Source organism: Agelaius tricolor, unplaced genomic scaffold (genome assembly GCF_023055355.1).
Source record: "Agelaius tricolor isolate 1412-34295 unplaced genomic scaffold, bAgeTri1.0.p SCAF_17, whole genome shotgun sequence".
NCBI classification, from domain to species: domain Eukaryota; kingdom Metazoa; phylum Chordata; class Aves; order Passeriformes; family Icteridae; genus Agelaius; species Agelaius tricolor.
In genome coordinates, this window is record NW_027269277.1 from 9,039,897 (window position 1) to 9,067,291 (window position 27,395).

At 47.2% G+C, this 27,395-nt stretch overlaps 1 protein-coding gene and 1 long non-coding RNA gene across 2 annotated transcripts; both read right to left on the minus strand.

Moving 5' to 3' along the window:
* Positions 1-942: 942 nt before the first annotated feature.
* SEPTIN6 (septin 6) lies at positions 943-27,394 on the minus strand. Its single transcript, XM_071442368.1, has 10 exons — positions 27,261-27,394; positions 21,025-21,139; positions 13,926-14,121; positions 12,628-12,814; positions 12,224-12,385; positions 9,764-9,860; positions 9,328-9,496; positions 8,263-8,395; positions 7,540-7,730; positions 943-1,456 (listed from the first exon to the last, which is right to left on the minus strand). Exons 1-10 carry the CDS (start codon positions 27,285-27,287, stop codon positions 1,447-1,449), a joined length of 1,287 nt encoding a protein of 428 aa, XP_071298469.1. The 5' UTR covers positions 27,288-27,394; the 3' UTR covers positions 943-1,446.
* Positions 2,909-7,533, minus strand: LOC139597268 (uncharacterized). The gene is made up of 2 exons (XR_011681563.1): positions 5,598-7,533; positions 2,909-3,880 (listed from the first exon to the last, which is right to left on the minus strand). It is a non-coding gene; the product is annotated as an uncharacterized lncRNA (long non-coding RNA).
* Position 27,395: the final 1 nt, after the last annotated feature.

Consider the following 27,395-nt stretch of genomic DNA (forward strand, 5'->3'; position numbering starts at 1 on the left):
GGCCCAGCCCCGTTGCCTGGCGGCCCCGCCCCGCAGGTGCCGTCCCGGTTCCGCTCCCGGTTCCGCTCCCGGTTCCGCTCCCGTCACTCGCGCGGGGCCGAACGGCGCGGCCCGGCCGGCGCCGCGTCACGTGGCCGCGCGTCACGATCGCGCGAGACGCCGCGAGAAAGAGCCGCCATGGCGGGGCCAGCGCGGCAGCCTCAGCGCCCCCTGGCGGCCGCTGCTGGGAGCGGGGCCGCGGCCGGAGCGGCCCCGGGGGAGCCCCGGGCTTCACGGTGTCCTCATGGTGTTCTCACTGTGTACGCCGGGTTCCCCCGGTCCCGCCCTCCCCGGGGATCTGCCCCAGGCCTTGCCGAACAGCCGCGGCTGCCCCAGGGGCGGCGCTGCGCTGCCCGGGGCCGGGATCCGCCATCCCCACCGGGCTCCGGCCTCCCCGTGACCGCCCGGAGCTGTGCGGAGCGCCGGGCTCAAGGGCAGCGCACACAGGCACACACACACATACACACACACACACACACACACACACAGAGACACACATACACACACACACATACACACACACACATATACACACATACACACACACATACACCACAGCAGCCGCGCTGGCTTTCGTGGTTTTTATTTCAAATGTACATGAAAGTTAGGTGACAGCGGAACAGTGCAGGCTCCTCAGCCGTTGCTGTGTGTACCGAGCGCGGTGCCGGTGCCGTTCTCTCCGTGCGTGCAGAGCAAACGAGGCCGGGCCGGGGCTCGGGGGCAGCGGGGCCCGGGCGGCCCCAGCTCCGCTCAGGGCGGGCACGGAGCTCAGCCCGCACCGCCGGCTGCCCCTAACTTTAAACAAGAGCAGGTGGGGTAAGGAAGGGGAGAACACCACTTGACTCACGTCCACCAGCCGATGGGGCTCTGTTAACAGGATGGTGAGACACAGCAGGACACCAGTGAGAACACACAGTTCTTACTTTATTTCTTTGATAAAATTAAATATTTTGTGGCTGCCAACAGAGCAAGTTGCACCATGTTTGTATTTGCTTTGACTCTGAATGCAAGGTTTCCAAAACCAATCAAACCACCAGCATACTGAAAATATTTCTTAGGCTTCACACCTCAGGGAAGCCCATGACATTTATATTATTAAAGACAACATTAGAAAAAACATATGCCCATAACAACGTTTGAAAATGTATTCGCTACATCATTAGTCCCAACATCACATTTCTGTAGCTCTTCAAAATTCCAGGTCATCGGTTCCCCCCGCATCGCCCTGTCTTGTCACACAAATTACAAGACACTTCAATTTTAAGTATCATGCAAGTCAGTAAAAGAGCTTCTTTCCAAGTCACTAACACTGAAGATTTGTTCCCCCCTCCCCAGACATAAGACCCTTAGACTCTTCTAGAAGTGGCAGTCTTCTCCCTCAGACACAGTGCAGCTGGCGAAGACAGATTAAAAAAAGCTACAGAGAGAGAAAAGGGGAAAAAAGAGAAAAAACAGAAGATTAGCAAAAAAGAGAAAGACATTCAAAAAGCAAGAAAAAGAGATGCAACATGGAAACAGTTGAGAGAGGAGAGATGAAACCTCCTTGTGGTATCTCAAGTACTTCAGCAAAATCACACAAAACTTTTCTTTCTTTAAAGTCTTTAAAAAGATTTCACATAACTTTAAATAACATTCTAATAAGGCAAATGGTCAGGAAGAACAGACAGTGACCTGCAGTATGGTAAAAAAATGTCACATTCATTTGTCCTTTTAGCAGATAATTAGAAATCATTGACAGATTAATATTGACTGGTTTTGAGAGCAGGGAAACATTCAAAAGCAGAGGAAGAAGAAAATATTGCTTAAAAAATCCCAAACAAACCACAAAGCAATCAAAGAGCTCTATGAGAAATGAAATGGTACTTATGGTGAAACAGAATACCTGAGAAAATAATTGCAACCAAGAGTTGGGGCTGCCCTGACTGCTGGGAAGGGGGAGCCGTGGTTTGACCTGGGGCTGCTGCTGTGAGCAGGAGCCAGGCTGAGCCGGGGCTGAGACTGCTCCTGAGCCTGGCACCACAGAGCTCTGCTCAGCAAAACCCCAGCAGGTAAAACCTCAGCAGCAGCTGGCACTGAACAGCATCACCACCAGGGCTAGGCCTGAGTGTGCTCATCTTCTGAAAGATCTGGGGGCTGTGGAGGCTGGCAGGCAGCACACATCTGATCTTTCAGCAGGGGCAGGACAGGTGGGTTCAGCACACACAGAGCTCTGAAGGATGGGGCCACAACAAACAAGTCTGAAATGGGAACCAGGATTTACATGCTAGTCTTCAGATAGCATGAATTAGTAAAAGAAATAAAAAGCAAATTAAAAAAGACAGATGATGTCATGAAAATGACAACAAATAGAATGAGAAATGAGTGTTTTATCTCTGAACTATGTGATAATTAAACTAAGATGGTGTTGTCATTTTAATGTCATCAATAAATATATTTAAACTGCGTTGTTATTTTGCCAGCAAAAATAACTCACAGAACTTATTTTCATATCCCTTATTTAGCTGGGTGGAACGAGACCAGGAAAAAGGGGAATCCATTAATTGTAAGGGGGGGGGGGAATAGCAGGATTTAAAGTTGTAGCATCCAGAACCTTGTTATGACTAATTTTACATTGTTTAATAAAAGCAATAACCACCAGTACATAGTAAAGACAGAATCACAACGAGGACATAGGAGAGAGCAAGGAAAACACCCTGGAAAGGTCACAGCTGAAATGCTGTCATGTTTTATTAGACCCTCCGATTTAACAAGTAAATGAAGGTCCATTCCAGGCCTTGTATTCAGGGGTAATTACTCAGTACAGAGCCATGGGTTACTGAAAAAGAAGGGCAAAAAAACAAAAAACAAAAGAAGTAAATGTTAACCAGAATTCACTGTCCGATGAACTCTTTATTTAAAAACAAAACTCAGCCAGAAATACAGAGCAAAGACACTTGCAGGCAAACCACAGTTGCACTTGGCCAGAGTGAGCTCCTGGCCCAGTGAGCAAAACCCCCTCCTTTTTAGTGCAAATCTTGCAATAAAAACAAGGCTTTTGCTGAATAGAAAATATGAGAAGAAACCTGTCAACATCTGTACAGTTCTAAAGAGATATCAGATAAAAAAAATATAAAGGTATTTTTGCATTAAAACCAGGAATTGTTGGAATCACTGAGAAGAAAGTCAATGAAACAGCATGGTCTATCTTCAGAAACACTGATATGTACAGCAAGGTGACCAGCTTTCCCTGAGATTGGATCCAGGATGTGCATCCAGGTCAGCACACTGAGAGGGAGACCAGGCAAAAGATCCTTCATGACCCCTGCAGCATTCAGAGAACACTTAGTTGCAAACCATGGATCCAAATTTGAGATTTCCTCAAGCCTGGGAACTAGAGGTTTGGACTCAGGCCCATGCCTGTGAGGATGTCAAGTTTTGCAGAAAGTCCTTGAAAGTTATTTGAGTCACACATGGCAGCACAGGGGGTAATGAGGGCTTAGGAACAGCAAATTACCACGGGGAGAGGGCAGCCAGTGTCTGGAGAGAGCACATCCCACCCCAGCAGGAGCTAAATGCACCCCCGAGCAGCTCTGACAGCAGGAGCAGGGAAAAGCTGAGCAATGGGACAGGGGACCCTCGGCCAGGAGCAGTGGGCATCTGCTGCTGCCCAGGGGCAGGAGGAACCTGGCACAACCCCCCTGGCCAGCAGGGTCCCTCACAGGAACAGCTCAGCAGCCAAGAGCTCTGGTTTGAGCCCTTGGTGAGCGCAGGAGGGGCAGTGGGAAAGGTGAGCAAACAGGCACAGCCGAGGGTGGGGCATTCGCCTCTGGGGCCAAGGGAAAGGTTCTACAGGAAACCCGAACTGAAAATGAAAGAAAAAGGCAGGTTAATGGTTTTATGGATTAATGACAAAAAAAACAAAATAAAAATACAAGTTTTTCTAATGGGCACACACACACAAAAAAGAAAATGTTGCTAAGTGTTAATAAGGTTTAATCTGACTACAAAACATGCTTTATGCAGACACACACACACATTCTCAGCAGTGGGATGAACCAAATTTATTTTCTAAAACAATCCTTTCACAGTTTTGCAAGCTACAGGACTCATCAACTGTGACTTGTTTGTATCCTTGCAAAACAGTGAAGCCCTGCAACACTTTATGGATCAATATGGAGAGTATTTTTCTAAATCCTGGAAAAGTACCACATATACATATTTAATTTAGCAATGACAAATGCCCATTGAAAAAGGCACTGTCTGCATTTGTGTAGTGGGAACAAAGAACTTCATTTGATTCAAAGCCCAGCACACAACAGTGTACAGTTACGAGGACTGCCAAAAGCAATCCAAAACCAACAAAAATCAGTAATGTTCACTCTAGCTGCACTTTAGCTGTGCCTTCGTACTCAGCACCAGAATGAACACTGTTATTCTTTGAGCTTATTTTTCCACATTCAGAGCCTGATAAGCAGAGAATTGTTCTTCCCATTGTTCTACGGTTACCGTTGGCAGCAGAGACATTCACTCAACTGGGCAGCTCAGGACGACTGCAAGCGCCAGCTCGAGGCAGTGCAAGACCCTTCTGAGGCTCTTCTGTTAAGTGGAAGGTCCCATTTAAATTACATTCAAATGCCTCTCACTGGCAGCATAATGTTTGCTTGCTTTGCCATTTCCCTTGGTGGAGTTAAGAGGGAAGGAATCCTGGAATCAGCTTCACCCAGTTTAAGGGTAGACTGTAATTTAGTTTGGACTATCCAGGAGAGAATGTAAGTCTTAGCTTTGTCTGCAGGGCAGGGTGGACTCAAGGATAAGTTTTTAGGGTGTTTTAGAGTTTATTTCCAACAGGGTACCTTCTCTGAGAGGCCTGTGCCCCTCAGCCCCTGGGGCACTGTCTTGGATAATGAGTATTGCTGCTCTGTCAAGAAGTAAGACATTCCTGTGGGAGGTTTCCTCTTCCTCTCACCAGAGAATCATCAGCAAATTAAAAATGCTCAATTAAACCCACTCAACCTAGCTGTAAGTAGAGCACTGTCATTAGCAGTTTAACTAATAACCCTAATGAGGATGACAGAAACTAGTCTTGCATCTACCTTCACTGTAACCACAAGTTAACATTACAGCTTGGAGAGTGGGAGGGAAGGAGGAGCAAGGAAAGACAGAGACATTTTCATGGCTAGCTGGGCTGTATCATCAGCACCACATCTCCATAGCAATTGTTGCCATAGTGTCAACGTGGCCTGTGTGATTAAAGAATATAATTTATTTTTAAGGGAGATGGAATAAAGAGAACAGAGCCAATGAAGTGCTGGGAAGATTTAAAAGGAAGAAGACATAATCCTTAATTTTCTATGTTCCATATCCTAAGTCTCTGAATTAAACTTTGCAGAATATTTAAAGATAATTACATACGTTTTCTACAATTGCACATGTAGAGAGTGACTGGTAGAGCATGTATAGTGGGGTGAAAGCAGGGGAAGACAGAGATAATATTTATAAGCTTCAGGACTTGCACAGGGTCTGCTTTTTTTAGGAAAAAGTGATCCCACTGTGAGGCTCTATGAGTTAATGACGCTTACCAGGACAATGTGCCTCATGCACCATGCAGCCAAACAGCAGCTAACTGTAAAACAGCACACATGTGAGGCCTGATAATGATGATAATGATGTAACAACAACAACAAAAAAATAACTGAGTCATGATTAGTGCAAATTACAGAGCTTGGGTTTAAACAAGTCACCTGTGAAAGAAAAAGGTTATTGTACTGCCAGCCAGTAGTAAACAAGCTACAATTAAGCTCCAGCTTGCAAAATTCATGGATTGTTAAGAAAAAAATATGATCCAAGTACTGAAATCCACTATGAAGGATACTCAGAGCAGTTACAGAGCAAAGAAAGCAGCACCACTTCTAGCACAGCAATTTTCCCAGAGGCCAAAGAAGCTTCCTATTATCTTCTCAAGCCTTACTGAAGCACTGACCTATCTCTGTCATGGAGTTTTCTGTGCCCTTAACTGATAAGGACAATACTAAAGCTTTTCCATATCGACATGCTTGGTGTCAAGGAGATGTTCTGAGATGAGAACCACTTCAAGGACCAAGAGTCTGACTTGGGACATAGCAACTAATTGCTGATACTATAAGGCTGTTGCCTCCTTTTTCTGCATTCCTGACCCTGACTGATCTCAAGGCTGAAATCTGCAGTCCTGAGTGAGCAGATGTGTAAGGGCTCTAAGCATGAAAGAACTCAGCTAGGTATTCCTCACACAGTCCAGCCTGGGGAGAGAAGTCTGTCCCCAGTCAGTCTCAGACTCCTCAGTATGAAAATATATTAAAACCCCCTGAATGTGATTCAAATGAACAAATCAGGCAGTGGAAAAAGGAATGGGCAAGTGAGAAAAGTGCAGCACTAATTGCTCATCACAAAGAACATTCATGTTGAAGCAGCTTCAGCTTTAAACTAAAAGACTAAGCCAGGATCTCATTCTTGTAATGGGGTCTTTCGTCCTCTGTCTCATTTGATCCCAAGCTTAACAGTCACAGGTTTTTTTCCTGACAAACAGTGCTGCCAGCACTTTGGGCATGCCCTATACTTTCCAGTTTAACAGCACTGCTTCATGCACTCAGGACTGTACAGAGCAGGCAAGGACTGCCTCAGGGCTGTGCAGAGGGGAGATTATGGCAGTGGTACAAAACCGGACCCCTGTTTGTCTGCACACCTGCACAGGTGGCACAGTGCTCCTTTTGGGAAATGTGCCACAGTGAGAAGGAAGGGAACATCTCAGTGCTGGGACAAGTGTGAGATCTGTTTCACTGTACTGCTGGCTGCTCTTGAGCAATTGCAGAGCTGCAGGAGCCTAGCACAGGCACTGCAGACAGCCCAGATCCCTGAACGAGGGGCTGGATCCTGTCACACCAGTCCCTGGCACTGGGATCCCCTGCTACAGCCATGCAGTATCTCCCACTGCTGCTGTGGAGGGCAAAAAGCTGATTTAGGACAGCAGAACAGTACCAGTGCTAACAAGGTGCTATGACCTGTCCCCTCATTTTGCAGTCTCACATTCTGCAGATTCTGGAATTCAAGACTGTTAGTCTGCCTGAATAATTTCCACATTTTTCTCAAGCTAAACAAGTAAGAACCTGAGCTAAAACACACTCCTCTCTGAGGGTAATGGGACACCCCTGCTACCCACACCCTAGCCTTGGCAGCTAGTATGGTTCCACTTCTTTACAAGCACTGAGAGAGCAAGGGAGGAGCACAGAATCCTGGGGAATAAACACAAGTTCATCCTCTCCCATGCTGCCAGAAAGCAAAGAGGGAGGTTAGTACTGCTCCCTGCTCTTCAGGATGACAGCAGATGTTACAAGCTTCCAGATATTGCTCAGCCTTACTGGGGTTTAAATCTGGCTGCAAGCCTGCCCCTGATAAGGACTGGCTCTGTTGGATGGAGATATGAACACCCAGAAAAATAGTAAAGGAGAGCCATTACCAAAAGTAAATACCTCTGGGTTAGCAACTTACTTTTTCCTTTCCTTATCCCTTTTAAGAGTTTGTGATCCTCCAGCCTGCTGAGCTTGTGACTGAAGCAATTCAGCTGCTGTCTTCCTTTGTTTAAATGCATTTACTTCATCATCCAGAGACTTCTTCTTATCCTCCAGCTTCTTCTTTTCATCCTGATGCAATTTCTTCAGGCGATCAAACTTTTCATGCAGCTAAAAGGAAAGGAGAGAGGTGAGCAGGACGTGGCACTACCTGACAAAGGGCAGGGAAAGCCTCCTTCCACAACAACTTACAGGCAGTGTTCAGTAATGCATCATTGTGCAGACTGAGAACAGAGGATTGGGTGAGCATAAGTGTAAAAAAAACCCCTAATCCATCTTCAGGGGTCTCTGCCTTATTCCTCTTTATAGGTCAGTAAATTAATGGATTTTTCACAATGCTAGGAAAGTTGTATGGTGGGTGCGTTTTTTGTAAAACAAGTTCATCTCAAGGGCTGCTTCTCTCCTTGACTTTTACCACACTGCACCTCTCCATCAGAATCAAGACTCTGGTCCTTTCCTGGTGCAGTAAGTTGTGCAGAACAAGCACTGTGATTCAGTTTTGTCCTACAGACTGAACACCTTAACATCCTCATCCAAGTTAAACCTTAGACTTCTTGGTAAGAAAGTGCTTTGGCAACAACTACCTACTTGGGAGTGAATCCATCACTCACAGCCATGAAGACACAAGTACTGCAGTCTTTACCTCTTTTTCAGCCTCCTTCAACTCAGCCTCTTTTTCCTTGACCCTCTGGACAAACATCTGTCTCATTGCCTCTTCCTTTTTCTGCAGTTCTCCCAGAAACTCATTTCTTTTGGCTTCATAAGTTTCTTGTAAGCTGAAAAGGAAGGAAAGGCCAGTGATAAGACTTGGGACAAACTGCTTTCCCTCACCCTCTGATATCAGGCCCTCACCATGACTACTGCTTTGCACAACACATTTGCTACTCACTACCCACATGTAAAGGTCTTCTTTATCCAATGACTTTTGGCACTTCTCTGTACGTTGAATGTTGGGCAATTCAGAGACCAGCTGGCAACAAACACTAGTTCAGAGGAACACTGCCTTTGATGCCTTAAGGTTTCAGCCTTTATATTTTTAAATCCTGTACTGCATTAATGCGTAATTCCAAACTCCATATAAAGTGTTAGTTAACTGTCTTCACATTTTGGTCAGACAAAACAATCCCTCTGGGCCTGAGATCCAAGAACACCCTATAGGCCCCAAAATGTAAAAACAAAAGTGAATTGGGGAGGAGCAAACTGGGGGTTTATGACTTCATTACCTGAAGCCATAATTGGAGGATTAACACCTGATATGTAAATAGACCAAACTTGTATCTGTCTGAAAACCTCATGACCATTGTCCATTTTGGGTGTAGCCCCTTGGGGAGGCTTCGTCTGCCTTAGTGTACCTGGAGGCCCTTCATTAAATATATCCACTTTTATCCTTTAAGTTAACAGGATAAGTTAAGTTAAAAGGATGTCTGGCCTCTGTTTCTAGGTAAGCTCAAAATAGGCATCACTGCCTCTCTGCAGCACAGACATTTCTCTCCCATACTTGCAGATTCACAGTCAGTCCTGCAGATCCTCCCTGTATTTTCACCTTCTCCCGGTCAGAGTTTTGCTGAAGTCTGGATTTATCTGACCTGGCAGTTTTTCTTGCTGCATTGGTTTTTTCTGTGCTCCCCCAAGGACACACACACACAGAGGCACACAGTGCACCCACAATGCCTCTCTCAAGCCCTCCTGTCTCCTCCAGGGATCTCACCTGAAGGGTTTGCTGTCTGGATCAGTGTCCTTGAAACCCATCTCTTCCAGTTTACATCGCCTGTAGAGCTCGTAGTGGCGAGTGTGGGTCTGCTCACGAAGGTCCTCCATGTTCACGCGGATCAGCATCTCCCGCAGCTTCACAAAGTCACAGTGAGCTTCGTTCTCCACTGCAGGAATGCACGGGAAGGAGGAAAATGGGGGCAGAAACTAAGATCTCTTCTCACATTCCTCAATTGTCTACTCCTCCAACAGGTTTAACAGCCCTTCCAAGCAGAGAAAACTGGCACTATAGGCCTGACACAAGGATTTAACACAGGATAATTCCCCATGGATAATCACATCTTTTGCAGGCTTTTGCTCTTTTTATGAATGCCCACTGCCTCCTTACACAAGTGTCACCATTCATGCCATGAAAATCCCGAGGCTCAACTCACCCTGCACTGTGCCCCAAGGGTACTGACGAGCTTTCATCATTTTGTTTCCTATTTTCAGCTCCTCTGTACTCCCGATCACTGCAAATGGCAAGTGGGCCTGGAACACATTGGATGAGATCCACGTTAGTCCCTCTCACACCTGGCTGAGCAGCAGCACACAGAGATGAGCACAGCCACTGAGCAAGACAGTCATTATGCACATGCTAATCTCAGGGAGTCTAGTCACTGGCCACTAGTCCAAGACAAGGGGTAGCAGGGTGGATCCTTTTTTGAAAACCTTGTTAGTGCTACCACTCTATATCCTCTACCTGGCTGATCCTCCCAGCCACAGAGTCCCAGGTGAGATGCGCCAGTGCAAGACTGGCATCAGAGTGCCAGCTGGAACAGAGGGCTGCGGCTCGGACTGCGCTGCTGTCCCAGGGCTTGCCGTGCCTGAGGAGAACATCTGCACAAGCACAGAAGCAGTAAGAGGTCTTGGAGCCTTCTTGATTTCATCCCCCCACCACTCCTTCAGCTCATGCTGGAGCACAAGACACCTTGCTCCATCAGATTACGACGTGGAAGTCCATCCTTCACTCCTGGAGTAACAGCTCCTTCCTCCCTGCTTGCTTCTTCCCTGGTGAGGAAGGGCTGAACATGTCCTCAGCCACTGTGTCCAGTGTCACCCAAGGTCACACTCTTCAAGCTGAGATATGCACTCCACATTACAAAAAGGCTGACTAAGAACAAGAGGGATTTTCTTTTCAAAAACTCAGAAATCAGAAACAGTCACTTCTTAGTAAAGATGATCTCTGCAGAAGGCAAAAAGAGACTTGCCCAGTGCAAGCTCAGCAAAATTGGAACTGAAACCCTCCCAACACCTATCTAGGCTCTGAAGATCTCACCTTACAGTCCTCTCATTTCCAAAACTCAGGCAGCCAAGCAAACCCCCCAGACATTGCCATCGTACTTTGCTGCACTGGGGGAGTGAGATTTCTCCCCACCTCCCTTGCTCCTGGAGCTATACTGCATTCTGCCAAGCTGCAAGGAAGTCAAGTGCAAAGCTTCAGCACCTTGAGTTCCCAGCTCCTTGCACCAACCCTTTCTGCTGAGTTTTATGAAGTGACATTTGTTAAGCAAAGCTTTTAAAGTGCACCAAATTCTGGACAATTGAAAGGGCCTCAGGAAGCCAACTCCATGGAAGATCAGTGACCCTGGATGGCTGTCAGGAGCAGGAAGTGAATTCCACAGGTTATCCAAAAATTTGGACAAGTTCATGACAGCTGGTACAAGCAAAAGATTTCAGAGATGATGTTTTTGCTTTCAGAGTGTGGCTCACACAGTCAAACTGCAAACAAAGCAAAACTGCCAGAAAGAACTCACAGAGATGGGCTCTTCCACCTGTATTCCTCAGCCCCCTGCTCTCACATGTGACACGCACAGAGTAAGAATAATATCTGTCTTATGTTTCTAATAATATCAGTATTTGGATACAAGTTTTCCAGACCTGCAAAATTGCCTTGGTCAAATTCTGGCCTGCTTAGTCCCCATAAACCTGGTAATTCTGACTGTAATAGAGGATGTAAGAAATTATTTGTCTGTGCAGCAAATGACACAGCCCAGAATGTCTGCAACCCAAGACAGCAGTTCCCTCCCAGGAGACAAGTAAATGGCTGAAAGGAAAGGCAAGCAGAGGTTCATTCCACCCTCAGAAGGGCTAACACTGAACTGCTCTGACCAGGAAACCACAGCTCCTACATCAGGACAAACTTCATGTTTCTTCCAGACTTCTCCAGAACACTCTACAACTATTAATACTTTATCAAGAGGTGGCACAAATGCACATCAGCTAAACCTCTACCACACCCACAGCAGTAAAGCAATCAACTTCCCCTACTCGATTTCCTTTGAAAAGCCTTCTGGAAAAAGGCACCATGGTCAGGATATGCTGCCAGAAAAGCAAGGGACAGTTTGTTTCATCCTCAGGGAAACACAGACTGGCACCCACGATGCTGGGGAGGCCAGAGCCAGCTGGGAACCTGCAGGCACCTCAAGGCATGTCTGGCCCAGGTTGGGTACTGTTTTTCACACCCTGTTGGTTAAACTGTGTAATTCCTTGCCGCTGGAAGTTTACTGGTGGGAGGCCATCAGGAGATGTACAGGACAGGAATAATGACAAACCCTTGAGCTGAAAAGGATTTAAACACTGATTTCTGACATGTCCCTCAACAGATACACACAAGGACAAGGAGGGTATTAAAAGTCTGTTTTCTGACTAGAAAAGCCCACCAGAGAGGCAGCAGCCTACCACAAAGCTCTCCTAGCTAGGATGACACTACAAGGATGAGATTCTTGTGAAATCCTCTGTTTTAAAGAAACAAAATGAAAGGCAAAGTAGATTTAAGAAACATCCCAATATGGCCACCAACCCTTACACTGACAGTGCTGTTCTGGGAGAGGAGGAAGAACTGAGGCACTTACATTCATTGTCCCATTTATCTCTGCCACTGATTCATCATCTGTTGGGAACTGGTAGATCTGCACCCCATTACTGACCAGCTCACTTGTGATTTTAATTTTAAACTTGGTCAGCTCACTCTTGGAAATGGCATCAGATTTGGCAATGATGGGAATGATGTTCACCTAGAAAAAAAACATAGGTAAGAAGTAATCAACTTTGCTCCTGGGAGTTTCTCTAAGTTTGCAATACAACCTTCAAAAACTTGTAAATGCTCAGTAAATCTACAGAATTATCTGTAGAATTATCTGCCAACTCAGCCACTTCCACCAGAAGGGCTATCCAAGGTGGGGAGATCTCTGGAAAAGCAGCAGCCTTTCCACTATGCAAACAGTAAATCTGCCCAGTAAGAGTTCCTTGTGCCAACCTTGCTGTCGAGCTTCTTCATGGTTACCAAGTCCAGGGATTTCAGGGAATGGCCGGTGGGAGCGATGAAGTACAGGCAGGCGTGGATCCGGGTGTCGTGGTAGTTGTGCAAAACCCTTTTGATCTTCAGCTCTTCTTGCAAGTAGGCTTCAAACTGAGCATCAATGAACTCAACAATGGGCTTGTAGCTTTGGTGAAAGGAAAAAAAAAACCCTAAAAAGTCAGAGAGCTAAACAAATAGGACAATGCCCCTGGCTTGCTTTTAAGAAACAAGCTGTTGATAGATTTCACTTTCCATTTTTCACTTTCTGAGACCAAATCTCTCTACCTCCCTTGCTCCCCACCTGTAAGAAATTTTAAAGTTGCACTGCTAACAAGGAGACATGGTCCTACATCAGACTCTAGCAGCCTGTTTGTCAAAACACAGCACTGGGATTTAGCAGAGGACAGCAGATGCACCCTCCTCTCCAGGGAAAGCAGACTCCCATATTCTGAAATGTGAGGGTGAGAGACTTTCTAAAGCAAGTCTAATGGAGACTCATTTGCAGCACTCAGGGAGTGAATGGCTTGCTGCTCTCAGAGTCCCAAGTGCTGCTGGTGGAGACACAGCTTCATTCAGTACCACCTTTGCCCAGCGCTCTGAGGCAGGAAATTCCTGCAACTCCCTTGCAAGGCCTTCAATACAGAGCCTGCCAGAGCTATAATGTAAGTAAAGGACATTTTAAACAAACTTAAAAAAAATATCTAGCAGACCGACAAAAAAGCAATCCCATCAGCAATGTCTCTGCAGAGCACCTTGGAGACTGTCTGGTGTAACTGCACATCCCTTAACCAACACTCTGGGATCTGAGCTGCCAGAGACACTCCCCCAGGGTATCTCACTGCTCATTTATTGTGCTTCCTTTGGCTCTTTTCATGGAAGAGACCTGCCAAAAGTGGATATTAAGCCAAGCAGACACTAAACCACACTAGTGGTTTGGTCAGCAGCTTGAGGTCAGCACAAACCAAAACAAGCCCAGATGCCCTGGAGCATTTCAGTCTCCCCACCAGATGAATTTGGGCAGAAGCTTGCCAGCAGGGCAGAAATTGCTCTGACAGCATGATAAAAGCTGCTTTATAGCTGAAGCAGTGCTGACACTCCAGAGCCTTTGTCCTCTCTTCTACGTGCCCCAACCCAAAGAGGTGACAAGGACAACTCCTAAGAAGCAAGCAGGAAAACTGCAGTGCAGTCAGGCCCAACTAGGGCAGAGGGAGAATGAAAAGCCAGGTCACAATAGAGCCTCTCTCCTCCATACTCACCTGTCCTCTTTGTTGATCTGATCCCCAAAGCCCACAGTGCTCACAATAGTCAGCTTGAGGTTGACATTGCTCTCCTGCAGGTCATAGGTACTGGATTTCAACTGGACCCCAGGCTGTGAGTGAGATGCTGGGTCACCTTCAAACTTGGTGTTGAAAAGGGTGTCCATGAGGGTGGACTTACCAAGGCCAGTTTCCCCTATTGGAGAAAAAGAGAGTTGAAACATTCTGTTGAATATTAATATGGGTTGGCCTTTGAGCTTCCAAACATTAACAGGGGTGAAATTGTAGCAGATGAAAGTAGATCTCATGCTCCCAAGGGAGCGTCTGGTAAACAGAAAGCCATGAACAATGGGAGCTCTGTATTCTGGGCAAATTACATTTCACAGTCTAATGGCCATTAATGTCATTAGAAAATAGAGATGAAAAGCAAGAGGTGAAAAGGCGAAGGGAAAAGCATCGTTCAGATCCTGCTTAAACCCACAGCTACACTACAGAAGATGCTGTTTTCATTAAAAAACAGGAGAGGAAATGGGGCTCACTGCCATTTCCAAAAAAAGCTGCTCCAGATCAATGTCTCTAATAAGCAGCCACAGAAATAGCTTCCTTCCATGCAGAAACCCTGAGAGCTGGTTGGATCCCACAGCAAGTTGGGCAGTTGGTTTCTCACAACAAGTTGGACAATCAGCCTTCTACACTGGGATGGGGCATTTTCTGTAATAATCTGGTTTTGTACCTTAGGGGCTACACAAGCTGTAAAATATTGCAAAATCCGCTTCCAGAAGTTCTTCTAGTCAGTATTCTGCTAGTATTCTATCAGTACTGTACTGCTATTTGGATTTCATTTATCAACAGGCAACTATTCCCTTGTCTGGAAGGAAGAGACAAATCCCAGAGACCAGTCTTGAATTTGTTTTAGATACATCCCAGGAAGAATAAAACAAATCCCCTGTGCAAACATTCCACAGGGCAGCCTCCCTTACCAGGCTCTGATAACAGAGCCAGCTCTCTGAGCTCACAGGACCTGACTTCCTACACAGTCTGGTCTGCTGCCTTCTGAGGGCTGCTGTGTTTTGGGGAAACAGCAATTTCTGAGCTGCCCAGATGACTTTTGGAGAAACTTCAGGAGCAGCTGAACCCCACCCTCTGTGAAGGCTGCTCCTCCATCCCGCTGTGGGACCACAGGCAGACTGTGTCTGGCTGCAAGAGCATTCCCCTCCTTCCTCCAGCCCTCAGCTCCCAACCAAAACAACTTCACCATTTTCCCACTTTGCTCAGAATAAAAGAGCTTCTTATTTTTGTAGGTTTAGACCTCTGTAACAGATCCAAACTTGCATGAAATGCCCAATTCAAGAAAGGGAAACTCCTCCCCATCCTCCCCCGTCCAAATGTCCAAATCTCCAAGCCTCACTCCTGCAGGCAGGCAAATTCCTCTTCTGGCCTCAGAAGGGATTTTCCTCACTCAGAGCTGAAGTACATGGCAGAGCAAGGCAAACACAGAATTATAAAATCACAGAATGGTTTGGGTTGGAAGGAAGATTGTCTAGTTCCAAGCCCCAGATCCCCTGCTCTGGGAGCTGAGCAGTCCCTGATCGCCAGGATGTCATCCAGAGGCAGCAAGATCCATTAATATTTCAAAGTCAGTGTACACCTTGAGCTGCAGAACTGCCTGGGAGTTAGCTGAGAGCTTGTGCTCCATCACCAATCAACTCCAACTACAGCCAGAACAGTCACCAGGGCAGTTGCTCTTTGCACCCATCTGGCTTTCAATCCAAAGGGGAGAAGAAGGAGTCAGCAGCAGGAGCTGGTATGGCTGCAGTCCCTTGTGCCACCTCAATGCATCAGCTGAAGCTACAACAGCTCTGGCCAGAGCAAGGGAGGGGGACCCAGCAAAGCACAAGGTTACCTCTGTCACTGGAAGAATAAGCTGCTCCTACAAGCCCTTCACTGACCTGGAATCTCATTGCCTGGACTTGTCAGGGACCATTGGCCTCCAAAACAGAGCAGGTGCACAAATCAGGCCAGAGCACTGCCATGGTTTGGACAGGGATTTTGAGAGTTAACAGCAACAGCCTGTATGACCTCCCAGGCCGTTCTCAGGGATTCCAGGAAAACAGCAGTGTAAAAACAGACAAAAATCTAAACAGCCTGAGAAGGCTGCAGCATTTCCAAAGCCCCTGCCAAGGGATGGGTGAGACAGAGCAGTGAGCTGGCTGCTTGCCTGTGAATGCCAGGAACCCTGATGGCACATCTCAGCACAGGGGAGCCCCTCAGCCCTGCAGTGCAGGAGCATCACCCCCACACAGTCCTGCAAAGGCTCCTCCTGGGGCACTGCCCCACAGCCTGGCAGGCCCTGGAGCAGCTCCCAGGCTACAGGACAGGGTGACAGGGGAGCAGCAGCAGTGACAGGGCAGGGAGCTGCTCTCTGCAGGACACACAAGGTCATCTGTAAACCACACTGACTTCTGGGCAGACAGTAAATCACCTCTCATTTTTGCCTCTCTCCTTTTGGGTGAAAGATGTTCACATGAGGCCAAGTCTATTGTTTAAACACATCCTGAACCTGTTAATAATTGCCTACTTAAATCCATCTCAAGTGTTTTTTCCAGCAGGAGTGACTTTAACTGTCAGGGAAGAAGTGTTTAAGAGATGCAGAACATGCTTCTACACCCCACCTCATGCCAGCAACACAGGGCCAGCAAAGGCAACCTTGAACTCAACCACTGAGTTTTTCCTTTTGGAAGGGGAAGATCAGAACTGTGGCATTTTTCCACAGGTGGGAGATGCCCATCCAAACACCTTCATGATTAAAACATCCAGGCACTAACATGGCATCTTATGTGAAGCCTGCACTCCCAAATTTACATTGAGCCAGCAGATACCCCTGTCCCTGCACTGTGTAACCCCACTGACCTGACACAGAATTAAAGCCTGCCAGGGAAGGCAGAGTAGAGAGGAAAGACTGTCTCAGCTGAAAGAATGTTAGCACTGACAGAGTGACATGAAATAGTAAAACACTGAAGACACTAATAAAGTGTTCTGCTGTGTTAAATATGAGCAGACATAGGGAGCAGTGCTATTTTGAAGGCCAAATTGACAGAAGGAAGAATTTTTGAATCTTCTGTGAGTTTCTGCCTCACACAAAGGCAACTTTTTGCTGGCTGAAAGAAGTGAATGGTGCCAACTGCTTCTTGTAAGGACAGGAGTCCAGATGGAACAGATGGTCTGATAAAAAGGACAAGTGGTCTGTGCTTGTTGCAGCCAATGGCACTGGAATCTTCCCCAAAAAAACAGGAATGATGAACAGGGATTAAAAGAGGCAAAATTACTTTGAAAAAAAGCAGCAGTGTACACAAACTGAGTGAGAGGCATCCCTGGCAGGGAGATTATTCCCTGATGTCAGGCTTATGGACACATGTGATTTATCTCCAAAACCGTACTTAGGGATTATGCAACTTGACAGGGTCTGCTGTCCCAAAACAGGGCAGACAAAGCTCTCTGGGGAGGACAGGGCAGAGAGAGTGACCTTTACTGGTGGAGTTCTGCACCAGGAAGATGTGACAGCAATGGAAAAGCTTGAGTGTTGTACCTTTCATCATGGGATGGAGTTTTGCTGTTAAGACTGACAATTTTCAAGGACATTTAAAAAAAAATGGCCAGAGCCACCACTGCAGGTTCTGGACAGGCAGCAGCCCTACATCAGTGCTCAGAAAGCACCAACCACTCTTCATGCCCAACAGCCTGGCTGTGCTGGGCTCCCCACACAGCCTCTCCTTCTCCTGAGACGTTCCCTGCTCCAACTCCACGTGCACGTGGTACCTTCACTGCTCTGGGGAAGCCTCACCAAATCCCACAGCGATGGAACAGTGGTGGCACCACTTGCAAACCTACAGCTGGGACAAGCTCCTAACTCCCCAAACCAAGACAGGCATCTTCCTGCTGAATGAACTGTCATGGCTTCTTCTCACAGAACTTTTAGCATCCTAAGCAGCTGCAGTGGTGAGCTGAATTATGCACCACAAAAGCTGTACCTCCTTCTTCTGTACCTGGAAATTTAATTTGCTTTTCTCTAGCATGTGCTAAGTGAAACAAGCAACTGCTCACTGCCTCCCTTTCCCACAACACTCAGGATTTAAGAGGCCCCAATCACATCATCATCAATCGACTCTGTGGGAGGACAGAGGAGTCCTTGGAGTATTTCCCTGTTCAAAGGCAGGAGCAGCTTTCACAAGAGCTTCCTTTCATGAGAGAGCAGCACCTGCCCCTCACAAGATTAACAACTGTGGCTCCAGATATCGAATAATTCAATTTTAAAGAAAATGTATATGCATGCACAGCCTTTTCATGTGTAGAAATGGGAGGTAATCCAATGTAGCAGGTTTGCTGAGACAAGCCCTGAGGCAACTCAGACTGATAAGGCCATCTCTCAAGGAGAGAGGGGAAAATGGTTTGTTCCATGTGACAGGCAGGCAGAGACACCACACAATTCCCCACAGCCAGGCAAAGGCTGGGCTGCAGGGGCAAGGAGGGCAACAAGGGCTCACAAAATACACTGAAACAGCAGCTCAGGGGAGCACCCAGCTCCTGGTGTCCACCCCAGGGCACTGGGCAGGAGAAGGCTGAGGCTGAGGAGACAGATGGATTTTTGATTAGAGAAACTGTTCTCTCCTCAGCTGGGTGCACCAGTGACCACAGAAACAAGCACTGGGCAATTTCCAGGCTGTACAGCTCATCACCCCAGAGAGCTGCCTGCTGGAGAGCACCAGGAATCCTGTGCACATCCCTCCCTCCCTCCCTCCCTCCCCAGGGTGAGAGCCCTGCACATCACAGGCTCACTCCTTTGGAGAGACAGACCTCAAACAGTCCTGGGGGAGAGAGAAGTATTTCTGCCACAAAACAGCCTTTCTCATTGCACTGAATAGGCCAGTTAGAACAAATTCCCTGCAAATCCTGGGAGAGAGGAAGAAGCAAAATCCTGCTTAAATTGGGATACTAGTTTAATGCAACTACAATCCACCCTGGCAAAAACTGAGAAAGTTTACATCAAAAACCAGCAGCCTGTTCCTCCTCTTTTCCCCCTATCTCACTGAGCAATACAGTCAGCACAGAAAGTCCCAGCCATTAAACACTTCTCTAGCCTTTGCACTGAACTAAGAGACAACTAAAAATTTATCATGCAAGGTTTAGGAAGAAAATGGTGCTGAGAAATAAAAGAGCAGAGAAACCATCTGCAACCCCTAACATCTAATGAGAGGTTTTCTCATTCATTCTAGCTTTGGCTCTAGGCTCACAGGGGAGACAGCTTTCAGCATGGGAAGAGCTAAAAACTGCTCCACTCTGGACATGCTGCTGAGAGTCATTTCTGAAGCTTTCCTTGGCTTCTCCAGCAAGAGCTGCAGGAATCAGTGGCTCAGATCCAGTATGACAAAGAGTAGAATTATCACTGGATTTTTCCTCCAACAGATGCCACACACAGCTGAAAAAATGGGGGGAAAGAAGTCCCTTTCTGTCATGCTTAGTGGGCTGTCTACAGGATCCTCATCCAATCTTCATTTGCTTCCTTGTTCTTTCAACTTTTCATCCCAAACTCTGCTGTACAAGTGAAATCCCACAGAATAAATGACAGATGAACACTGGGAATTTTTGGTTTTTATTCTCCAGCATGTTTAAGTGTGGGGGTAAAGATTTGCAAATCTTTTTCTAATGAAGTTTATTATATTTTTCTATAAAGTTTCTTTATTTCAAGATTGTGTTATTAATATTAATAAAAAAACTGACATTAGTAACTAATGTACATTTATCTTGGCGAGTCCTTGTTATTCACCTCAACAAGTGATTAATGTATTCAATTTCTGCCCTGCAAAGAAGAAAGCACAGGCATTCAACTCCTCTCCACACATCAAAGTGAAGATATAACTACAGGAGGCACCCACTGCTATACCTAGAACTTGTAAAAAAAACATTGCAGCCCAGTAAGTGGAAAAGGAAACAGTTTTAGACTTCAGCCCTGGGAACAGGAGTTTCCTTAGGTCATATCACATTCATGTACTGTGGAAATCACCCAGAGACTCAGCCTGACAGTGACCTCCACTTGTCAGCAAAGTTTATCATCTCAGGGGAATGTAAGATGTGGCTGTAAGGAAAACTGTCTTCTCAGCTCCATTTAACAGGGCTCAGCTCTCCTCTCCTTGCTCCACTACTCTCGTTTCAGACTTAACCCTGTTGTGGGCAAACACCAGGTCCATCCCAAGAGCTGCATCTCTCATGGGAGGGGACAGAAAACTCTGTGTGGATGCAGGGCTGCCCAGCAGCTGAGTCCCCAGGAGATATCCCCAGCTGCTGCTCTGCCCCTGCACACAGGCACTGCTGGGATCATCTACAGCCATGGCCATACAGCCTCCTGCTTCCCAGGGCAGGGCATCAGCAGCAAACCCATCAATGATTAATTCACCATTTTTAACTTCCTAATTAACCTTCCTAAAGTACGGTACCAAAGCCATACAGGGTTTTACTTCTGTTACCTAAGAGAAGGGATTATTTGGGATCTTAACCCTGTGAGATGGGCTGCAGGGACAGACACCAAGTCCTGCTACAGTGCCAGGCCCCAGCTGTGACACACACCACATGGCAGCTTGGATAATTGTCAGAAGAGTTAAGACTTGGCCAGACACTATCTTAATTCAAATATGCACAGAAGGGAGGAGAAAAAAATAGCTTTTAGTGATTTAAGAGAAGCATGATTAGTATTTTGTTAAAATAACTATAATAATAATTCAATACTAAACCAAACAAGACCTCATGACAAAGTACTCTGGCATGAGTACTTATTTTCTTTTAAAAATGTGAAATTCAAACATATAAGGAAAAGAAAGATCATAATAACAGCCTGTGATTTTAGGCATTTTATTTCACTGCTTTGTAAAAACCCATACTGCAGAACCCCAGTAGGGATTTCCCAGAGCACCAGAAAATCTTGTTACTGAAAATAGAACAGTTGGGGAAATTGAAATCAAAGCTAACTTGTTAGTGCTGTAAGCTATGAGCTACATCCAGCTGCAGAAAACTTTTCAGCAAGAGAACTTCCCAAAATGGAAATACTCACCCACACACAGGATGTTGAAACAAAACCCATGATTAACTGACTTATTAACCAGCTGGTCAGGCAAACTATCAAATCCCACGTGTCCAGAGAGCGGGACAGTGCGACAGCCTTCACCCTGAAATACAATGAAATACTTGTGTCACTTTCAAGCAAAATACACTTCTCTGTATAAACCCCTACGACCTCCCAAGTGGAATCAATTGCACAGTCCAAGCAGAGATTTGCACAGATCTATCAATCATGTCAGCATGCTTCACTCCTCTCTAAAACAATTCCAGGAGGCACAAATAGAACATTTCATTTGTCAAATGTTTGAAGGTAGCCGAGACAGAATAACACTAAATTGTGCAAAACGTGTACACAAACACAGCTGCTGAAATGGTGAAAAACATTTGTTTCTTCAAAAAATATGCAGAAACTCAAGTCTCACCTTATACTGAAAACAAAAAGAATCCTGTGTGCAAAGCAATGTATTAATGACACCTCCTACAAGCCTATTACCATTCACTTTATGTGAATTGGAACTCACATGTAATTCCCATTCACAGCTGCAATTATAGAAATCAGGGAAACTGCACCTACAGGAAAACCAAGCAGAGTGTCCAGAACTGAGCTGCTCACAACCCCACAGGCCTGAAGGAGCCTGCAAAGAGGGTTTGGGAGTGGAGGTACTCAAAGCTCCTGCTGGGAGCAAGGGCTGCTCCTGCCCAGGCACCCAAAGGACTCCCTGAGGAGCTGCTCCTGCACTCTGCTCTCTCCTGTGCTCAACACCACCAACCTGGTCTCCAGAGCCCAGCAGAACACGGGTGCTCCATGCCCAGAACAGCCGTGGGCTTTGGAGGGGGTGAGGAATGTTCACCTGGCCAGTCTGTGCCAAGGCAGCCAACCCTGCCCAGCCAACAGGAAAACACAACACACAGAGGCTCAGCCTCAGAAATGGCACCAGACAAAATGAGGAGCCCGTGCTGCACCCCTGTATTGGTGTGTACTGGAGAGCTGTCCTCCTGCAGCCCCAAAAAGGTATTTCCCTCTCTGAAGCAAAGACTCTTCTGAAAAATGTATTTTAGCGTGAAAATCAGAAAATTCTCCTCCAGCCTTCCATCAATTTGCAAAAAATACTACAGCCAAAAGGCAGTAGTTTATAGGGTGTGATTTTGAATTTATTCATTCACAATCATTCTTTCACATATCTTGAAAGCCTGTTTATAGGGACAGGAGTACTGGTTTTCCCTCTTCTGCTAATGGCACTGGTATTTTAGGCTGGGAAAACATCCCCAAGGAGTACATTTACTACAGTAGCCTGTCAGTATGTTTTCTTGTCATGTTACTGTTTTGCTGTTGTGGGTTTGGAATGTTTTTTTTTTTCAGATATGAGGCTCCAAATACACTTCAATAATTAACCACATTTACCAGCCTGAGATGTGTAAATATGTTTCCCCTTAGCCATATTTTGTGTATTAGTCTGACTCTTCTTGACAAGATGTTCACCAAATATGGCACTTCATTAATTCCTGAGCACCTTCCCTCCCAATGACATGTTCATGAGGAAGGCACTCAGGCTGCCCAGCAGATTCTGGTTTTGCCAACTGACAGTGCAGCTGTGAGGCCCAGTAATGCAGAACCAGATAAAGCAGAAGAAAGTGAGAGTGTCAGACACACAGATTTTGTGACTCAAACCCTCCTAAACTGCATTCACCCAAACAAAACCCCAGCCCTGGGGAATCTCATGGCAGTGTTGGATCTGCAGTGACAGCCCCAGGTCCTGGTGAAGAACAGAGGGAGGGACAGAGCCCACAAAGGTGCGAGAGAGAACGACCCGAGACACCTCCTGGGGAAGGAGAAATATCAAGTGTATTTGAAACACCCAGCCCTAAAACCACACCACTGGAAGACTGTTTGAACACTACTCTCCCCAGGAAGCGTGGGCAGGAGTGTGGGCTCTCATTAAGAACAAATCATCCCCTCATCCCTAAATATAAGTGTGATCCAGATGGAACAAAATAAATTGTGGAAGTTAAACCGTTCTCAGCTAAGAGGAGGCATTTGCCATCACACAGAATTCAGCAAGCAAGTCATTTCCTGTAGGTTCTTTTTCTAGTCACCTGTGGTTTTACAATGCAGCTAAACCACAGTTCACATCTGGTACAGGCCAGGAAACAACTACTGCAAAATGGGATTTCCAGTCACAGCAGCTAAGCCTCCATGTTAAGTACACAGCCATGACGTAGATTGTGCTACTCTGCCTAAAAATCTACAGCCTCCTTGGCCAAGGCATCAAGAGACTGGATGCAGTGGGAAAAAAAAAAAAAAAAAAGAAATAACATTTTAAGATCAGATTTTAAGATCAGCCTGGTTTTGACACTCATCAGAAAGCTGACAGTAATTACCAAACCAGTGGAGAGAAAAGAAACATTTTCTGTGTGATCCACCAAGAAACAGTGCAAGTCACCAGTCTTCGAGCACCAAGTGGTGTCTCTGTACAGGAGCACTGCTATATATAAACAGCACCACCATAAACAACATATGAACACACTGATTAGTCATCCTGGGTGTATATTAAATGTAGGTTTGGATCCCCTTGTTCAACACTGAAGGAGAATAAGTTAAGCTTATAAGCTTTTTGCTGATAAGGTGTTCAAGACAGTCTTCCATCATTCATCCAAACCAGATCAAATTTAAAACATATAAAGAGGTACCAACAAGGTAAGCAAAGTTTAACTACTGCATGCCTGAAGGCTTTTTCCAGGAGCATCAGTGAGTGCTGGATGGCTGAGAGTCCTTTGTGCTGTCTATTTTAAGGTTACATCTTCTTGGAATGAAGACAAAGATGGAATCTCTGGAAAGCCAGTGTGAACACTGGCACCACACCAAGATACCAGATGCCTTTTTTTCCCCACACACACAGAGTGCCCCCTGCCTAGACAGAAGGGGCTCTTGTTGCTTGGGAGGAAGTAAAGCGTGTTTGTCACAAACAAGATTAAAAAAACAAAAAGAGCAACACATTCTCTTGCTGTATTACCAGGCAGGGCTATTGCAGAGTGAAAGTAAGGAGAGTAAGGAGCAGCCACTTGGATAAGCTATTTTACTTTTTCCTTTCTTTGAAGGATTTATAAAGCCTTTTGTAAGGGCTTCTCCATGCCACAGAAGCCACCACCACCTACTCTAATTCTTACAGGAAACTATCAGAATCGTATGGAAAATACAAAGATGTTATAATGAATGGTCCCAAGCCTGAAAGCACCATCCATTAACCATCAGTTTACATTAAAGGGGCAAGTTTTAGTCTTCAGGTGTTTCAATCACTCCAGGGTCCCTGGGATGAAAATACGATTAGAGGGAAATCTTGCTGAATGCACAACTGTGCCCTGATCTGCTTAGCAGGACAAGCAGGTACAGCACTGTCACCTCCTGTCCCCAGAGCCCTGAGAAGCCACTGCCTCTTTGTGGAGCTAAAGCAGAGCACAGGCAATGGGGCTGCTCACTGCAAATGTCAACACTGCACATTTGGGACTGTGTCTGTGCCCAGGTCTAAAGGAATGATGAGAAAGAATTCCATGGCAAAGGCAAGGCCTCCACTTGGTGTTATTCAGGCAGAGCACAGCAAAGAAAATAAAGAATGTTACAGCTCTGAACCCAAGGGATCCAGTGTCCAAATGAGGCCCACACAGCACAAAACTGCTCTCAGAGGTTGCAGAACAATATTTCATCAGTTGAGTGTTTCTGTTTAGGACACTGACAACTGACACTTAGTACTTCTCAAACAATTTCTCACCTCTTCCCACTTCAAACCCTGAGGCCTTGGAGACTCCCTTAGAAAGATTTCCAGACTGCCACAACCAACACAGCAGCACCATCCTGCAACAAAACCAAATAAAGCAACACTCACAGAGCTCCACCACTGCTGCCAGGGCTCACAGCAGCCACCTCCTGCCCCTCTGCTGCCCTTAATGCTGAAACCTGGGGCTCAACCCCAAACCTGAGACAACTCTTGCACAAGAAGTGAAATGGCAAAGCAAGGCAGAACCTGAACTCAGGTTTCCACACCACAGTTTTTCACATTGTCTTTAAGCCAGAACAACATCAGATCCCTTCTCGTGACCTTGGAGTTATGGCATTCACTTCCCCAGACTGCATTTGGTTCTGATTAAACAGCAAATTAGAGCAACACTTGTACCAATTATTTCTCACTTGTACAAGTATGTAATTCTCCTATGTAATGAAAGAATTATCCAGCAGACAGTGTAAACATCCTCTACCCTCTATGAGATAAATGTAAATCAGGAATGTAAAGTCTAGATAAAGACTTTGTTATTTTTCCTTGCTCAGCTGATAAAAGATCATCGAGAACATAAAACACCAGAAAAGTGGGAGGGAAATAGTTTTGAATCAGGCCCCATGGAGAGTAAGAAGTGTCTCACCAAAGGTCCTGACCATCAACCACCCTCTCCAGACCCACTGCATCACTCAGCCATTCAACATTCACAAACAGTCAAGTGCTTCCGAAATCTCAAATTCTGACAGCTCTTAAGATTACACTTCTTTATGCCCCTGACAAAAGGCTGCAGAAATGCCATGCAGTTTGGATACATTCCCAGGAGAAGTCAGCAGTTAGAAGATACATATCACTATCAGCAGTCTCAATCATGTTTCTGACCTCTGCTGGATACGGGGAGCTGGACAGTGCCTGGCAAGAGGCTCCTGTGCCCCCATCCTCCCCGCTGGCAGAGGACAGAAGGGACTCAGCTTGGTGGTGACAAGGCCACCCTGCCCACCTGGGGAGAAGGGGGTTTCACTGACTATCCCTGCAGTGAGTGTGGGTTTGATCAAGGGTTCTCTGGGACAATGGCAGGGTGGTAATTCCAGCTCCTCCCCAGACCCAGACCCAGCTCTCACACCTTCAACCCTGTTGGCACACACAGAGCCCTCTGCACCACCAGGACATTACTGCTCCACAAACCAGACATGACCAGATGCCCAAGACCTTGGCTGACAAGTTATCTGTTTGTAAAAGGACTAATTTCAAGTCTGTCTGACAGCCAGCTTTCCCTTTTGCCTCCAAAGCAAGGCTGTGTAGAACCATAAATTCATTCCAGGCCACAAGCAGATGTCTCAAACTCCTGTACATTATCTTAGGAAAGCATAACACTCAATTTCTCTAAAAGACAGGGGAGCAACTGAGTCACTTTACATATTTTGGCAGTCACATACAAGGCAATGGGTATGTCCAGGAGGAAATAACATCACAAACTGGCAAGGAATGGCTACATCTACCCGTTCAGCAAGATTAGGACCATGCTAAAACATACTGCTTTGAAGACAAAACTGGAAAGCATTCACCTCAACTATTACTTCTGTATTAACACACGGACATGAAAGTTGGAAGCCCATCAAGCCACAGACAAAACCTTTCCACATGCAAACGCGTTACAGATGCCTCCTTAACATGTCTCTGACAAGCGCAGAGGTGGCTCAACTCCCTCTGCTCCTCTTCTGGATAATTCTCCTAATTCTCCGCACACACACAGGGATCTTGTGCCGCGCTAGGCAGGCGGGCGAGCCCGGCAGCGGCCGGTGGCACGACCGGGGACCCTCGGGGACAAAGCGCAGCGGGGACACGGGGCTGGTGTTTGGCTCCCGCAGCTCCTCCGCGGGACACGGAGCCAGACCGGAGAGCTCCCTTTTCCGCATCACCGAGCACGGGCTGAGGGTTTCTCTGGGAGGAGAGCAGCATCCTCGGAGAGGCAGGGATGCCATTGCCGTGCCGAGGGGCGCCCAGCCCTGGATACGGGATGCACGGCCCGGCCTCCCCAGCGCTGCAGCCCGGCCGGCGCGGCAGGTCCGGCCGTAGCCGGGCCGGGCCCGGGGCACCGGCGGGGCAGGACCCCCGGCCCGCCGCGCTGCGGGCAGCCCAAGGTCGCCGGGCCGGGCTGCAGCGGGGGGGACCCCAACATCCTCTACCCCAGGTAACCCCAGCTCCCCTCGGGTCGGCCCCCAAAGCCCGACCCTCCGGGAGCCGCCGCCGCCGCCGCTCCGAACCGATTCTCGGAACCCGCGGGAGGCCCAGGCCGGTGTCCTCGCAGCCCGCCCGGCGCCCCCTGATCCGGCCCCACCGCCGCGGCCATACCCGGCTCTCCCGCCCGCCGCCCCGGCACTGCCCGCTGCCGGCCCCCGCTGCCGGCCCCCCGCCCCGGTACCGCCCGGCCCCCGCGGTTCGGCGGCCCCGCGCCCACCCGCACCTGCCGCGCCACCTCGGCCGCCGCCATCGCTGCCCGCCCGCCGCACGTTCCGCCCCGGCCTGCGGGCGGCTCCGGGCGCGCCCACCGCGGCACCGCGCGGGGGGGCCCCGCCGCGCCCCCGAGCCCGCCCTGCCC

Bases quoted from the DNA above. Each gene is read 5' to 3' on its own strand.
- SEPTIN6 (XM_071442368.1), bottom strand. From the start codon at position 27,287: ATGGCGGCGGCCGAGGTGGCGCGGCAG. The intron at 21,140-27,260 runs GTGCGGGTGGGC...ATTGTATTTCAG, and splicing joins CGGCCGAGGTGGCGCGGCAG to GGTGAAGGCTGTCGCACTGT. The intron at 14,122-21,024 runs GTGAGTATTTCC...TTTCTCCAATAG, and splicing joins TTTCAACATCCTGTGTGTGG to GGGAAACTGGCCTTGGTAAG.